At 55.1% G+C, this 15,679-nt stretch overlaps 1 protein-coding gene across 1 annotated transcript; it reads right to left on the bottom strand.

The window, feature by feature from the left end:
- Window positions 1-1,353: 1,353 nt before the first annotated feature.
- LOC101957161 (long-chain-fatty-acid--CoA ligase ACSBG2) lies at window positions 1,354-14,736 on the bottom strand. The gene is made up of 12 exons (XM_078031513.1): window positions 14,571-14,736; window positions 14,041-14,354; window positions 10,363-10,451; window positions 9,808-9,928; window positions 8,753-8,833; window positions 8,439-8,588; window positions 8,116-8,322; window positions 5,048-5,229; window positions 4,738-4,971; window positions 2,634-2,848; window positions 2,253-2,392; window positions 1,354-1,719 (listed from the first exon to the last, which is right to left on the bottom strand). Exons 1-12 carry the CDS (start codon window positions 14,734-14,736, stop codon window positions 1,405-1,407), a joined length of 2,214 nt encoding a protein of 737 aa, XP_077887639.1. The 3' UTR covers window positions 1,354-1,404.
- Between the last annotated feature and the right edge of the window lie 943 nt (window positions 14,737-15,679).

Raw genomic sequence — 15,679 nt, 5'->3', positions numbered from 1 at the left:
GCAGGTGGCAGCCGGAGGACAGGACACAGCTGAGCCCTGGATCACTCTAGGAGCATGTGTCCTCCTTTCTCCTAGTCAACAGCCAAAATTTGCAGTCCCAACATGAGGGCTGCAGCCTCCTCTGCCCCTGCCCTTCCTGTGAGACTAATGCAGCTTTGGGGGAGGGTCTTGGATCGGAGCTCCTGAGGTTGGCACCCCCAGCCCTGCTTATTTTTCATTTTGAGACAGGCTCTCACTAAGTTTTTAAGGATGGCCTCAACCTTACAATCCTCCTGTCTCAGCCTCTCATCTCACTGGGATGACAGGCATGGCCACCGTGCCTGGCTCTGAGCTCATTTCCAAGCCTCTTCTAATAGTTGGGTTCTGGGTGGGGTTTAATGTGCACCATTTGAACCATGAGTCCCCTAAGTGTTCCTCATGAGTACAGTGTGTGAACCTGGGTGTCCCCTCCTCCCTGCACCTAGGCTCACCCAGCACCTGTGCCTCAGGCACTGGCACACAGCAGTGGCTCCTGTCTGTGGAGGAGCCCTCTCCAGCTGCGCCTCAGTGGCTTCTCACATGAATCATTTTGAGAGTAAAGCAAGAAGCCCGTGGGCTCCATTGCAGCAGTTCTGAGTCTCCCAGGACCTCTACTCAAAGCCAGAGTGAGGACTTGGTTGAGCCCAGGGTCCCTCTCAGCACTGAGACCTCTCAGAGCTGGGCGGGCAGTTCCTCCTGCTGAGCACTGCAGGCCAGCAGCTCCCCAGGCTGACAGACACAGGGCCCAGACACCACCCAGCTGAGAGCCGCCCTAGTGAACCAAGTTTATTATTAAAATGTAAAGCCCTTGTCCAGAGAGAGCCAGCTTCCTTCAAACCCGCCTCACTACAGGCACTTTCCCTTCCTCTGGGAATCAGCCCTGGACTGTCCACAGGAGGGACAGAGGCAGGGGTCAGGCCACCTGCAGAGAAGGCAGCCCAGCAGAGCCTCCTGGTCATTAACCACAATCCTTATACAAGTCGTTGATTTCCGCCTGGTACATCTTGGCCACCGCCACCCTCTTCAGTCTCTCCGTGATTCCTGTGACAGAGCAGAGGTGTGAAGTGGACCTGCCCTGGAAGCCCCCACACAGCAGGGTTAGAGGGCGGGTCCTGGGGAGCTGGAGGCCCCACTGGGAGCCAGCGGAAGGGAACCAGGGGGCAAGTGAGGGGACTCCACCCTGAGATCTGGAGCATTCTGACAAAAGTGTTCAAGGTCCCAGGGTGCAAATGACCCCCGGGGTGGAGACTGCACCAAAAGTCTGGGTCAGATGTGGACATGCAGGGTGGGGGGCAGCGTTGGGGGCAGTGCCTCTTCCACTCCAGAAGCCCTGGGGAAGGGAGCCCACACACGCACGGGGCTGGGGTAGGTTTTGCTGGTCAAGGCCTATCCCCCATGTCTGGGGAGCTGGCAGGCCAGTGACCAACCAGGACCACTGCCCACCATCTGCTCACCAAGCTCCCCGCCACCTACGGAGAAGTCTGTGTCCAGTATGGCCCACTTGATGATCCTGGCACTCTCCGAGGGCGCCTCTGCATTCACAGCCTTAATCCCCTGGCTGATGAACTCCATGACAACGGGGTCGTGTTTGTGGAGGATGTCCGTCAGCCTGGTGGACTGGCTCTTGAGCTTCCGGCAGAAAGCCACGGCCTCGCTGGTCAGTGCTGTGCGGGGCTCTCCAGTCTCTGAGTTGATCTGGCACTGTGGAGGGGGCCGGGTCAAGGCTGCCCCCCAACCATCCACACCCACCCCCACACCAGGCCAGGGGCTGGCCACCGTGGGTCACCAGTCACTAGACTGTCTGTCCTGTTCCACCCAGCCCATCCACTGCGGGCACTCACTCCCAGACCCAGGTCCTGGCTGCCTCCAGGAGGAGGGAGGGGATGTCCCCTGTGTGCAGGGCTCCCCTGCTGGAGAGGGCGAGCCTGGCGTGGTTGGGATGCTGCTCTCGGGGGGAGTTCCTGTCCCTGTGGAGGCCAGCACCTCCGGTCCCCAGAGCCCACTCTCCCCTACAACCAGAGGTCCTGGACCTGGCATCCCTGAGCAGTGGCCCTCCATCCACTCTGAGAAAGGCCATAGGACAAACACCAGGCTCCACTGCCCTCAGAGCCAGGGGTGCCCTCCGTGCTGGGGACTGACAAGTCACCCTCCCACCTCTGAGCCTCGATTTCCTCTTCTTGCAACAGGACAGCAGTTCCCACCAACCAGCCGCCATCCCAGACTGTCCGAGGCACCTTCAGTGTGAGGAGGGCACACAGGTACGGGGCGTCCTGGCCCACCACCATGACGTGGCGCACGATGGGGATGTGCGTCTTCACCAGCTCCTCGATGGGGCGGGGGTTGATCTTCTCCCCTGAGCTCAGGGTGATGAGGTCTACACGTGGGAGGGAGGAGGGGCAACTCTGAAAAGCCACATCCAGTCGGCCCCCGGGGATGCCAAGGCAGCAGATCAGGTAGCAGACACCGTCCCACAGCAGCACCCCCTTGCAGAACAGCAGCCCAGGCACACAAGGGTGGCCCTGCCTCCAAGCCCAGTATTGGCCCTAAGTGGCCTTGTACTGTATGCCACCTGCACCACCATCCATGGCAGCCCCACAGACCCAACCCTGCCTCACCCTTGACATTGCCCAAGACATAAAGGAAGCCATTAACATCCAAGCAGCCCAGGTCTCCGGTGTTCATCCAGCCGTAGCAGTCCATCATCTTCTGGGTGCCCTCCTTGTCATTGAGATACCCCATGAAGATGTTCCGGCCCCAGATGCAGATGTTCCCAATGCACTTCTCGTTCTCCTTCACCTTGGTGTGGGTGCTGGGGAGCCCCTTCCCACAGCTGGAGGGGAGGGGGGTGGTCAGACGCTGCCAGGTGCCACACCCTGTGCGCAGCCCCTTTTAAGGGTTCCTGGCTTCCTCTGGGACCTAGAGTCCCACAAGGCACAGAGCCAAGGTTGAAGGGAGACTGCCAGTGTGATCTCATGGCCCCAGCCTGGGGCACACAGCAAGACGCCTCTAGGGCCTGCCAGCTGCTGCTGCAGGTTTCCATGCAGGAGAAGTAGGATCCAGAATACTGGGGCAGCAGGGGGCTCTCCTGCTGCTCAGCTGCTTGGAGACCTGGCCCTTTGCCTCTCCAAGCTCCAGGCTCCTACCAGGACACGCGGGCACCCCCATCCCTGCCCTGCTTTCTTCCAGGAGACCCAGCTGGACACTGAGCTGGGGCCAAGCAGTGGCCAGGTGCTCATCGCTGTGGCCCCAACTGTGCCCTCTCTGGCAAAATTCACATGCTAAACCCCGGACTCCCCAGGGGTGGTCCCTGCAGACGGGGTGGGAGGTGACTGGGTCAGATCAGGACGTGCGGGGCCCAAGGTGGGATTAGTGCCCTTATTCAAGAGGCCGCAGAGAACACGCCTGCTTTTTTTTTTTTTTTTGGTCACTTGAGGACACAGTGAGAGGCCTGCAACCTGCAAGCCAACGAGAAAAAAAGTGAAGGTACGAAGGCTGAGGCGGCAGGGTGGGGGACAACCAGCAGATCGCACTGCACCAGCTCCAGGGGGACGGCCAGCAGACCACACCGCACCCGCTCCAGGGGGACGGCCAGCAGGCTGCGCTGCACCTGCTCCAGGCCAAGCCCCAGAGCATCCCCCTCCACTCAGACGGACGACTGAGGTCAGGACCTGCCACCTCAGTGCCCTGCAGCTGGGAGGGCCCCTGTCAGCCACCCACCCAGAATGGGTCCTGCAGTGTAGGGTTCTGCCCAGCCTAGGAGCTGCCATGAAACCACTGCAGCCCAAATCCCCTGCTAAACCTCCCCCATGAGCCCCTTTGGGACCCTGAAGGTCCCGGTGCCTCCTGGTGTCCACATCCTTGTGAAACCCCTCCCCCATGGCGATAGGTCTGGTGTCCCATGGCTGGAGAGATGTGGCAGAAGTGACCAAGTGCCACTTCCAAAGTCAGATCACCTGCTTAAATTTGAATGTTAGGCAAATTTTGGTTTTAGTATAAGAATGGCCCATATAGTACATGGGATATACTTATACTAAAACAATGATTCACTGTTTATCTAAATTGCAAACTTAACTGGATGTCCTGTATTTTTCTTTCTTTCTTTTTTTTTTTTTTTTTGCTAAATCTGGCCACTCTCAGAGCCCTAGTCCCAGAGGACATCATGCCTTTCACCTTGATCTCTTGCTCTGAGGTAAGTTGGCTGCCATGTCAGGAGGAACCTCAAGCAGCCCTGTGGTGAGGGCCACATAGCAAAGGAAGTAAGCCTCCTGCTAAGAGCCAGCAAGAAGCTGGGTGGGGCCTCCAGCTTCAGCCATGCAAGGGAGTCATCTCAGCAGAGAACACTCCAGCTCCTGTGGCCTTTGGGAGAGATGGCCCTGGTCGGCAGCCTGTCCCCAAACTCAGGACCTAGGAAGCAGCTCCCAGATTCCTGATCCACAGGAACTATGAGATGTTGTCCTGGGTTACTGAGCTTGGAGGTCACTTTTAATAGCAGCTCATAGAGACACCAGCCAAAGGTGACTATTTTTACCTTTAGTAAAAACAATAATAATGATTTCCAAATCAAAAGCAAAATCAAAGGGCTTCAGGTCCGGACTCAGAAAGGGTACTGGTCATGTACTTTGGGACATGTGTTCCTTAGATGGGAGGCTGGCTGGGGTGACAGCCATACTCGGGAACTGCACAAGCCCCGGGTGCATCCAGGTCCTCGCCAGAACCCACCTTGGCAGCCGGAAGGCCTGGTGGCTGGAGAGGGTGTGGATGCCCGTGCCCTCGGACAGGCCATAGAGCTCGAAGATGGGGATGTTCAGGCTGAGGAAGAAGTCCAGGGTGGCCGTGGGGAGCCCCGGGCCAATGTTGAAGAACTGCTCGCAGTGACTCAGGCCCAGGAACTTCCTGGCTCTGTTGAATGTCAGCATCTTGGCCAAGCGGAAGCACAGAGGGGGGTGGACCTGCCTTGAGAAGCACACCCATGGGAGCCTGGCGTGGCCTCGGCTGCCCACCCCACGTCCCTGCGGGTGCCCAGCCTCACTCAAACATCCTCTTCTTGTTGGTGCTGAGCCCCAGCTTCATGGCCCAGCAGTCCAGCTTCCGGCGCAAGGGGGAGGAGTCCAGCTGGCTGGTCTTAAGGTTGTCCAGCATCCTCTCCCAGATCCACGGGGTGCCGTAGAACGTGGTAGGCTGCACCTCCTGCAGCATGTCCATCAGGAAGCCCTGCATGGGACAGGATGGGGCGCCATGCTGGTTCCCAACTGGACAGCACTGTCCATGTCCAGCCCTCCATCCACCCTAGGGCTACAGATTTGGAACTCTCGGCCTGAGGATGGTGGCTAGGAGCTGGGGTAGGGCTGGAAGGATATAGGGACAGAGTGGTGGCCACATCCAGAGCAGGAGTGGGCTCCAGAAGCATCTGCCCTGGCATAGGGATGGAGATGCAGCCAGGAGGGGAAGAAGGGGGAAGAGAAAGGGAGGGAGGAGGGAGCCAGGGAGACAGGGAGGGAGGGAGGGAAGGAAGGGGAAAGGAGGAGATGGAGAGAGAGTGGAGAGAGAGAGGCAGGTAGGGACAGAGAGAGAGACACACAGAGACATTCAGAGATGGCGCTAGGAAGAGAGACAGAAACAGAGAGGGAGAGAGAAAGACACAGAGCTCCAGACAGAGACGGGCACAGAGCTAGAGCAAGCCAAGAAGAGAGGGCCAGGCTGAGAAGGGGAGAGACAAGCACACGACACACAGAGCGAGGCCGGGGGAGGGTGGGGGCGGGGGCAGTGGAGGCGGGATAAACTGATTTTGTCACATTTTAAAGTCTTCTCTCACTTTTTAAAAATAACTTTATTTAATTAAATAATTTAGTTATTTTTATGTGGTGCTGAGGATTCAACCCAGGGCCTTGCACATGCGAGGCAAGCGCTCTACTGCTGCTGTACCCCCAGCCCCTAAAGTCTTCTCTTACCAAGAAAGATTCTGCCATGACCTCAACCAGAATATTAGTAGAGAAGGATGGAGAGCAAGACACGGATTAAGATGAACCCAGGATCACTGGCACCTGTGCAGGGCTCTCTGCCAGTATGTATGTACTTTTAAAATATTGCTAGAAGAGCTGGGCACGGGGGCGTGTGCCTGCAATCTCAATGATTCTTGAGGACGAGGCAGGAGGACCACAAGTTGGAGGCCACCCTCAGCACTTAGTGAGGTCCTAAGTAACTTAGCAAGACCCTGTCTCAAAAAATAAAAGGGTCTAGGGATGTGGCTCAGTGGTTGAGTGCCCCTAGGTTCAATCCCTGGTACAAAACCAAAAACAAATAAAAAAATTGCCTAAGGATCCCAACACAAAAATGGTCAGTGCATAAGGCGGTACATACGAATGCTGACGGCCCTGATGGGATCCACGGATCGAATGGTCACGCTGAATCCAGACACTGACAACTGTGTATCATCTAAACATTTTGTTTGTTTGGCCCCATAGATTGAACTCAGGGGCACTCAACCCCTGAACCACATCCCAGCCCTACTTTGTATTTTATCTGGAGACAGGATTTCACTGAGTTGCTTAGTGCCTCGCCATTGCTGAGGCTGGCTTTGAACTCGTGATCCTCCTGTCTCAGCCTCCCAAGCCACTGGGATTACAAACGTGCACCACTGCAACCGGCTCATTTAAAGGTTTTAAATTGGTTCTTAAAAATTAATTATTTTTTAAATTTTAAAGGAAAATTGTCACACAGGGGCTGGGGCCCAGTGGTAGAGCACTTGCCTTGCACGCGCCAAGTCCTGGGCTCCATCCCTAGCACACCCCCAGGAGGGCTCCCTGACAATGGAACCGACATGAAATTCCAATGTTCATGTCCACAAAAACTTGCCTGTTTTCCCCTCAAGAAATTTGTGAAAACGCGTTCTTTCCCTAAGTCTAAAAACACCATTAATTGATCTCTTGGCCCAGAAAGCTGAAATGGTCCACTCCCCGCTCCTTCCCTGGAGGTCTGCAGACAGTGGTCCCAGGGCAGTTAGTGGGAGTCTCACCTCCTGTGCTGGAGACCTGCTGTGCTTTTGTTTTAACAGTGAACAGAATTCACCAAGTTAGCCTGTTTTTCTTTTTCTTCTCCTTTTTTTTGAAATGGGGTTCTCAGCGTGCTGCCCAGGCTGGCCTTGAACTCCTGGGCTCAAGCAATCCTGCCTCAGCCTCCTGAGTAGCTGGGACCACACCCACTTGCCACCTCGCCCAGCCTCCTTAACTAGGCCTAGGTTCAGTCACATGCCCATGCAGCTGTCCCCACCATCCATCTCCAGAGGGATCTCATCTCCCCAAACTGCCCATTCACCACTACACCCCATCCCAGCCCCGGCTCCCACCATGCTGCTTCCTGTCTGTGGATCTGGAGATTCCAGGGACCTCCTGTGGGTGGGTCCTGCAGGGTGAGTCCTTCTGTGACCGGTTCTCACTCAGCATCCTGTCCTCAAGGTCTGCGCACACTGCACCATGTGTCAGAATTCTCTTCCTTTTTTTTTTTTTTTTTGGTACCAGGCACCAGGGATTGAACCCAGGGGCCCTTGCCCACTGAGCCATATCCCAGCCCCTTTTTTATATTTTATTTAGAGACAGGGTCTCTCACTGAGTTGCATAGGGCCTCACTAAGTTGCTGAGGCTGGCTTTGAACCTGCTACTCTCCTGCCTCAGCCTCCCGGGCCGCTGGGATGATGGGTCTGGCCATGGCACCCCCAGAATTCCCTTCCTTTCTAGGCTGCTATTCTTGCACACAGTGGACCCCAAGGTGTGGCTCAGCTCACTAGCCCAGAGCCCCGAGGGCGTGTCCACTCTGCTCCTGGTGCTTCTGTCCAGCTGCGTGCACTTGCCCTTCTGGCCCAAGCGGTGGCCACATGTTGTCACACTCAGTGACATTGGTTGACGTCTGCTCCACCCCCTGTGCCTTGCACATGGGAAAACTGAAGCCCAGAGAGGGGAAGGACCGAGCCCGCACAGCCAGGGGGTGCAGGGTGAGGATTTCTGTTCTGGACCGAGCCCCCCACCCAGGGAGCCCTCCCTAGCCACCGACCTCGAGGGAGGGAAAAAGCAGGAAGAGAAAGCGGGGAGAGAGGAGGCCACTCACCGCTCCAGGGGGACGTGGAATCATACCCACTCTCCCAGCCTCTGGTGGGGCAAAGTACAGTGTCCCCGCCACCAAGATGGCCACCCACATGTCGAAAATCTGGGCCTTGATGTAGCTGAGTGGCAAGTAGCTCACCAGGACCTCCTGCCCTTCCGGGGGACACTTATAACAGAGGCTCTGGACGGTGGCCGCCGTGGTCCAGGTGATCTGAAGGGCAAGTGACTAGTCACCTGCAGGCTGTTTCAGTCTCAATCCCCAGGAGTAGCCACATGGCCAGCTGGGGACAGCGGGTAGGTTCCATCCCCCCCAGGCAGATCACTCACGTTGTCATGGCTGAGCATCACAATCTTTGAGAGGCTCGTGGACCCCATGCTGTAGACCAAGGTGCAACACTGGTTGGGTTTTTGGGAGTCGATGACCCGGTCAAGTTTCTCATCTGAGATGTCGCCTGCAAGGTTCAGGAACTCCTTCCACTTCAGAGAGGTCTGTGGGTTAGGCTCTTGGGGCCAGAGGCAGCCCCTGGAAGGGCCCCCAGTGTCTCCCACAGCCCAGTGTCCTCGGCCCCAGGCCAGAGGCTGGGGCTCTTGGTCCCTGGCCAGCTGTGGCTGCCTGCCTGCCCTCCCCGGCTGGGGCGTACCGAATATAGATTCTCCTGCTCCACTTGAAGCTCATCCTTGTACTGCACGATGCCCTTCAGGTGCTTCAGGTAGCTCTGGATCTGGAAGGCACACTGCGCTCAGCAGGGCATGGACGCAGGTAGCTCCCAGGCTCCAGCTGTCCGGGGCTTCTTCCAGAGGTGAAGAGGGGGTCCCCCATGTCCTTAATGTGGCAAAATAACGTGTGATCGTACCACCCTGAACCATTCTGAAGCAGACGAAGTCAGGAGCACATTCATAATGCTGTGTATATGACCTGGTTCCAGAATATTCCTTCATCCAAAAAGGAAACCCCATGCCCATTAGCAGTCATTCCCCTTCCTCAGCCCAGTGACCACGAAGCCACCTTTTACATGGATCTGTATATCCTAGACGTTTCCCGTAAGTAAAGCCACACCCCACGCCCTTCTGTTCTGGTTCTTGCCGAGTGCGAGGTCCTCAAGGTCCACCCGTGCTGCCATGTGTGTCAGAGCCTGCCCTCTCTCACGGCTGAGTGGTACTCCAGGGTCTGGGTGGACACTCTGAATTTGTCCATTGATCTGTTGATGGACACCTGGATTCCTTCCCCCTCCTGAATACTATGAATCATGCCACTGTGACTCGGGGTGGGTTCAGATCTCTTTTCAAGATCCTATTCTCCAATCTTTTGGGTGTCTACCCAGAGCAGCGAGCAAGGTCTCAGAGCCCTGCCTAAGAGCACCTCGCTGCCGCTCAGCCTCGCACTGTGCACAGTGAGGTCCCCCACCGTGGATTTGGTTGCATGATATCATTTAGGTGACAAATCTGCACAAGCAAATCCCTAAACGCAAGGTGGATGGCTGGCTTCCAGGTCTGGGGAGTGACTGTCCCTTCAGTGACAATGCTCTGGAACCAGAGGCAGTGATTGCACTTATACAATGCCATGGTGAGTGGCGCGTCATTTCCACTCATGGGACACACATGGGACTCCCCTCATTACTAGGTGAGGCCCGTGCCTTTGCCTGCACTGTGCCCCCTGGTGTGCCTCCTGGTTTTCGCAGGCCAGAGTGTCACTCACCTGGGTGACTTTCTGCAGCTGCCTGTCATTGTCCACCACAAAGATGTCCATATCCGTGTTCTCAGCGATGACCTGGCAGGCTTTTGGGGAGTTGGTGGACAAGATGCCAACAGAGAAACCTCTGGAAGCAGAATCCAGGAGCTGAAGGCCTGCTGGGGAGTGCTCTGGAGAACTAGAAGGTTCTTGGGAGTCCCCGGTACCCCAACCACCAAGATGTCCCCTGAAGGTGGGACTCAAGGGTGGCCCAAGCCTGGGCCTGTCCTCCCCCAGTGTTCGGGATTAGTGGAGGGGGGCTCAGTGCGGGGGAGTCCTGAGGACTGGGAGGTAGGGAAGGCTTCCTGGAGGAGGGACGGGAGAGGTGGCGTCACAGCGGTGTGTGAGTTTGCTGGGGAGACAACATCTGCACTTAGACAAATCCCACTGAGCACAGCCTGACTGGAGTGGAGGTCAGCCCCTTGTCCTGGGGACTCTGCCATGAGACCCCCACCATCTACAAGGGGGAGGGCTGGTGGCCTTCTTCCTTAATGGCTCAGGAGAGAGACCAGTACCCCTTACCCTGCCATGATGGCTCCAATGCTGGCGATGGCCCACTCCGCGGAGTTGAACCCCATGATCCCCACGCTGTGGAAGCGCTCCAGGCCCAGCTGGAGAAGGGACAGCTGGTCAGGCACAGATGGGCCTGGCTGTCACCACGCCCAACCTGCCCGGAAGCTTGGGAGCCCAGAATCTGGGGATCCCCCCTCAGAGGAACATTGGTCCTTTTTCCCTAAGACAGCCTCATGACAGACCAGCTTCCACATACTCATGGGGGTCATGACCAGGGTGATTCTGCGCCCTGGGACATTTGGTGACACCTGGAAGCATTTTTGGCTGTCACAACTTGCGGGAGGGAATACCGCTGGCCCAGACAAGTGTCCACCACAGAGCATGTTCTGGACCCAAAGCACAGCAGCCCAGCGATTAAGGAAGTCAAGAAGACACTGACAACGCGCTCTGGCATCTTATGCTGAAAGTCCTGTGGAGCCAGGCCACTCTGCGCTCTGCTCTCCTAACGCCTATGTGCACACACCACCGTCCTGGCCCCTCTCCTGGCCTTCAGCTATTTCCCTACGACGTCAAACACAACATCTCAGAGACACAGTGTTGTCATTTCAGTCTCCCCCGCCCCCAGGCTGAGGTTTTGGTGGCTCCTGGTTGTTAGGTTTGAATTGTTTTGACCTTCTCAGATAAAACGTTGGTGTGGATGGCCGGCGCTCGAGCTCTGCCTGCACACACGACTGACAGTCCAACATGGCGCACACGGGGCTCCCTCCCTGGCTGGGGACTGAGCAGGTGGTCCCATCGGACCTGGGCAGGGTCTCTCCTTTCCACCCCAGACTCCTGGATACAGCAGCCTGTCTGCTTCCTCGCCCAGACCCCACACAGCTCAGTGGCAATGCTGATGTCTCCCCGCCCATGTCCGCTCCCTCCTCTCACCCTTCCACAGTCTCAGTCCACCTTGGCTCCAGCTTCCATGATGCACAGGTGAGAAGTCTTGGTCACTCTCAGTGCCTTTCATTGTCTGACACACCCAACCCACGGAAAATTCTGTAGGATCCACCTTCAGAATCTGATCACTCCTCCTGTCCTCCATCTCTGCCGAAGTATCTTCATCTCCACTTTGACTGCTTTCCCTGCGCTCCTCCCCACAGCAGCCAGAGCGGGTACAGTGGGCATCTGAGCCGAGTTCTGTCTCTTCTCTGCCCAAAGTCTCTCAGCCACCCCTCCACAGCTTCCACCTCCTGGCGTTAAAGTCCAAGTCCTCTTTGAGGCCCACGAGGCCCCGCAGGACCAGCCCTACTCCCCCACCTGCCTCCCCCTTTCCTCTGCTCCAACGGGGGCTCCTGGCTGAGCCTCCAACACGCCAGTCACAGTTCTGCCTCAGGGCTTTTGCGCCTTCCCCGCGGCTCTTTCCCCCAGTTCCTGTGGTCTTTGCTGAAATGTCACCTTCTATCACCGAGACGCTCTCCATGGCCATCATATTGTAAAATTTCAACCACGTCCTTGGCGCTTTCTAATCCCTTTTCTGCCCCAGTGTCCTCTGGGTCGCGGATCACTGTCACCTACTGCAGCTATTCATTGTGTGGAGCGGGCACTCGGGTCCCTTTCCTAACCTGAAAAACGGGTGTTCATACATCCGCACACGCCAGAGCAAGGCAGTCCCCACTTCTCATCCTCACGGGACACACCAACCAAACACACAAACGACCACAGGATCCGGCGGCCAGGAGGCTGGGCAGTGACAAAGGGACCATGTCACAGAGGGCATAGGGAGGTGGGTTTTGAGAACAAGGACAGTCAGGAAAGACCTGGCTAAAAATGCCACCAGAGAAGAGACCCAGTAACAGCCATCCTCAGAATGGCAGCTGATGGCAGTGCCAAGTCCATGCGTGGGGAGCTACCCAGGCGTGCCAGTCCAGCCCCCACCGAGATCTGGGTTCTGGAGTGTTTCATATATTCATACATGAGACATCAGTGTATATTCATCTAATATACAAGTATCAAATGTATAATGTCAACATAGAAACATATGATAGATTGAATACATTAGACCTATTTAAGATATGTATTCATTTATTAAAAGAAAATTTTTGGTGGTTATAGGTGGACAGAATGCCTTTACTTTATTTTTTTATTTTTTATGTGGTGCTGAGAATCAAACCCAGTGCCTGACACATGCTAGGCAACTGCTCTACTACTGAGCCACAGCCACAGCCCATATTTAAAATATACTTATAAGTAGAATATATAAAACATTCATGTGTATAAGATATATAAAAGCTATATATGCATAATACATAAACCACAGTATATTTTGCATATAATGTACATTAATACAGCTGGGCCTGGTGATACATGTCCATAATCCCAGCCACTTAGGAGGCTAAAGCAAACAGATTATAAGTTTGAGGCCAGCCTGGACAACTTAGTGAGACCCTGTCTTTTTTTTTTTTTTAATTTTTAAATATTTTTAGTTATAGATGACACAATCCCTTTGTTTTATTTATTTATTTTTATGTGGTGCTGAGAAGCAAACCCATGCTAGGCAAGTGCTCTACTACTGAGCTATGACCCCAGCTCCAAGACCCTGTCTTAAAATGTAGAATGCTCCTGGGTTTGGGCATTCTACATCCCAGTACTGCTAAAAATAAATAAATAAGGGGCCTGTGGCTCAATGGTAGAGCGCTTGCCTAGTATGCATGAGGCACTGGGTTTGACCCCTGGCAAATGGAGTATAAATGGAGTATAACTTCTCACTATTCTAGTTGTGGAGTTTATTTTTTGTATAAGATATAAAATGCATTTCATGTATGTATAACATAAAAACAAATAAATAAAATAAAGGTATTGTTTCCATCTACATCTAAAAATAATAAATAAATAAATGAATAAATAAATATGCACACACACACACAATACAAACACATAGAAATATACATATAGGGCTGGGGTTGTAGCTCAGTGGTAGATCACTTGCCTAGCATACATGAGGCACTGGGTTTGATTCTCAGCTCCACATATAAATAAAATAAAGGTACATTGACAACTAAGAAATATTTTTAAAAAAGAAACATATGCATAATATATAAAACAAATATACACGTATAATATATAAAACATGTATAAAATTATGTTCACATATGTAAATGTATAATATATATGCATATAAATATATAAATATCCATATTATATATCTACACGTACAAGTATGCACATTATTTTATGTATGATATATAAAACATGAAAACTATCTTTTCACTCGTTCTAATTAGCTATTCATGACAATGCATTTTGACATAAGTGGAGTTAAATGGAGTATAACTTCTATTTTAGTCGTGGAGTTTATTTTTTGCACAAGATATAAAATGCATTTCATGTATGTATAACATAAAACATTTTATATGTAAATATATCCTGCATATATTTGTTTATTTTTTAATAGACATGCCCTGAGTTCCACATGGTTTCACATGGGGAAAACGAGGCACAGAGGGGCTAAGGGGGACCTAGGCCTGGGACCCAGACCCTAAGGCTTAGGCTCTCAACCCTGAGCTCCGAGGCGGCCTCGGAGTAGCACGCGGTGGAGAGAGAAGCCGCGCAGGCGCGGGAGGGACGCAGCGGCGCGCAGGCGCAGGGGTTCGGGGCACAGGCGCAGCAGAGGCGGGCGGCGCGCTGGCGCGGCGCGGGACCCACCTTGAGGAAGGCCTTGGCGGCGCGCCGGCACTGTTCGTAGTACTCGATGTAGGTGAGCGTGTGCCAGCCGTTCTTGTGCTTGGAGCCCAGCGCGATGTAGTCGGCGTACTTGATGGCCGTGTCCATGACCATGTCGTGCACGGTGTGCGGCGCCTCGCAGTCCAGCGAGTTCTTCTCCAGCCGCAGCTGCACCTGGCCGTGGCGCTCCCAGGTCCAGTAGTTTTGGCCTGCGGGCGGGCCAGGGTGTGTCCAGGGGTCCACCAGTGGCGAGCAGAGATCGCGGGTCGGAGGGAGGGGTGGGCAGCTGATGGAGCCTGGACAGGAAAGGCAGGGGTGCACGGGGACGCAGGAGAGGGCAGGGCAGGAGAGGGCAGGGCAGGAGAGGGCAGGGCAGGAGAGGGCAGGGCAGGAGAGGGCAGGGCAGGAGAGGGCAGGGCGGCGGGGTGGCCAGACGCACTGGCCCAAGGGCAGAGCCCAGGGGGAAGCCGCCTAGGCCTGTAGGCCCTCCCTTGGGCTCCAGGCGGCGGGACTGCCACGCTTCCCCTCCCGGGCAGCCTTCTTGGAGGCACAGTCAGCCACCCCAGGGGCCAGCGCTGCGAAGGCCTCCCTCGCCCGGTTCCGAGCCCAACCTTTGTTTTTACTTTCTGGGTGGAGAGGGTGCTTCTGTGCTGCCCTGTCACTCTTGCGGGAGGACATGGTGTGCAGAGCGCCTTTGTCTCCCTTCCCAGGGTCTCAGGGGGCGTCTTGGCTGCTGGGCCTGGGCAGGCACACACACAGGCATTCACAGGGCCCGCCCAGAGGCCCAGCTCTCACCTGGTCACGGGGCGGCCAGGGAAGGCTTCCCTCCGGAGTGGTGGGAGCTGGCCCAGGAAAGCTGCAGCGGAGCCTTTAGAAGAGGGGGCGCCTCATGAAGGTCCTTGGTGCCCGGCATGGGGGGAGAAGGGGGCTCACCTTAGTGAAAAGCCATTTTCTAGTTCTGTGACCACCCCCCACTCACTGGGCTGCCTGGGCCATCCCGGGAGCAGCGGGGATCCACATGGCCCCCAAGCCCTGCTTCCCACCCACAACACATTTTCACCCCTCTCTGCCATTGGCAGGGTCGTGCTTACTCCTGTATCCAGCTTCTTTTTGTCAGCTTTGTCACCCTCCCGACTCTAGCCACAGGAGGACAAGCATTGTCCAGACTGGATGTCTAGAACATTGCTATTGATGGCCAACCCTTGTGACATCACTTGGTTCCATGGCCCAAGGCCATGATGGCAACCTGGATCACTGTCCCTTTACAGAGACTAGTCTTGGAGGACAAAGAGAGGTTCACTGTAAGAGGACTTCTACTATGACCCCTAGGCAAAGGTTCCCAAGGGGATGGTGCCCAGGGAGGAGCTGGGGGCAGGGTCTTGGGCTTAGGTCTGGCAGCTGGAGGGACTGGAGTCGCTGCTGTTCACTGTTTGAGTGAAAAGGTTCACAAGGAGCCTGGGGAGGAATGAAAGGAGGAAGCCAGTGAGGGAGGTGTGGCATTCCAGAGGCCAAGCAGAGAGCCCTGGCCCCCATGAGGCCCAGCCTGACAAGGGCTTGGAGCCCCTGAACTAGTTTGTCCACCAGGTGGGGTCCGTACTTAGAATAACAGGCTCCTAAAGTG

Source organism: Ictidomys tridecemlineatus, chromosome 2 (genome assembly GCF_052094955.1).
Source record: "Ictidomys tridecemlineatus isolate mIctTri1 chromosome 2, mIctTri1.hap1, whole genome shotgun sequence".
Lineage (NCBI taxonomy): Eukaryota > Metazoa > Chordata > Mammalia > Rodentia > Sciuridae > Ictidomys > Ictidomys tridecemlineatus.
Note: the sequence above shows the minus strand (reverse complement) of the source record. Positions and strands in the feature narration are given on the sequence as shown.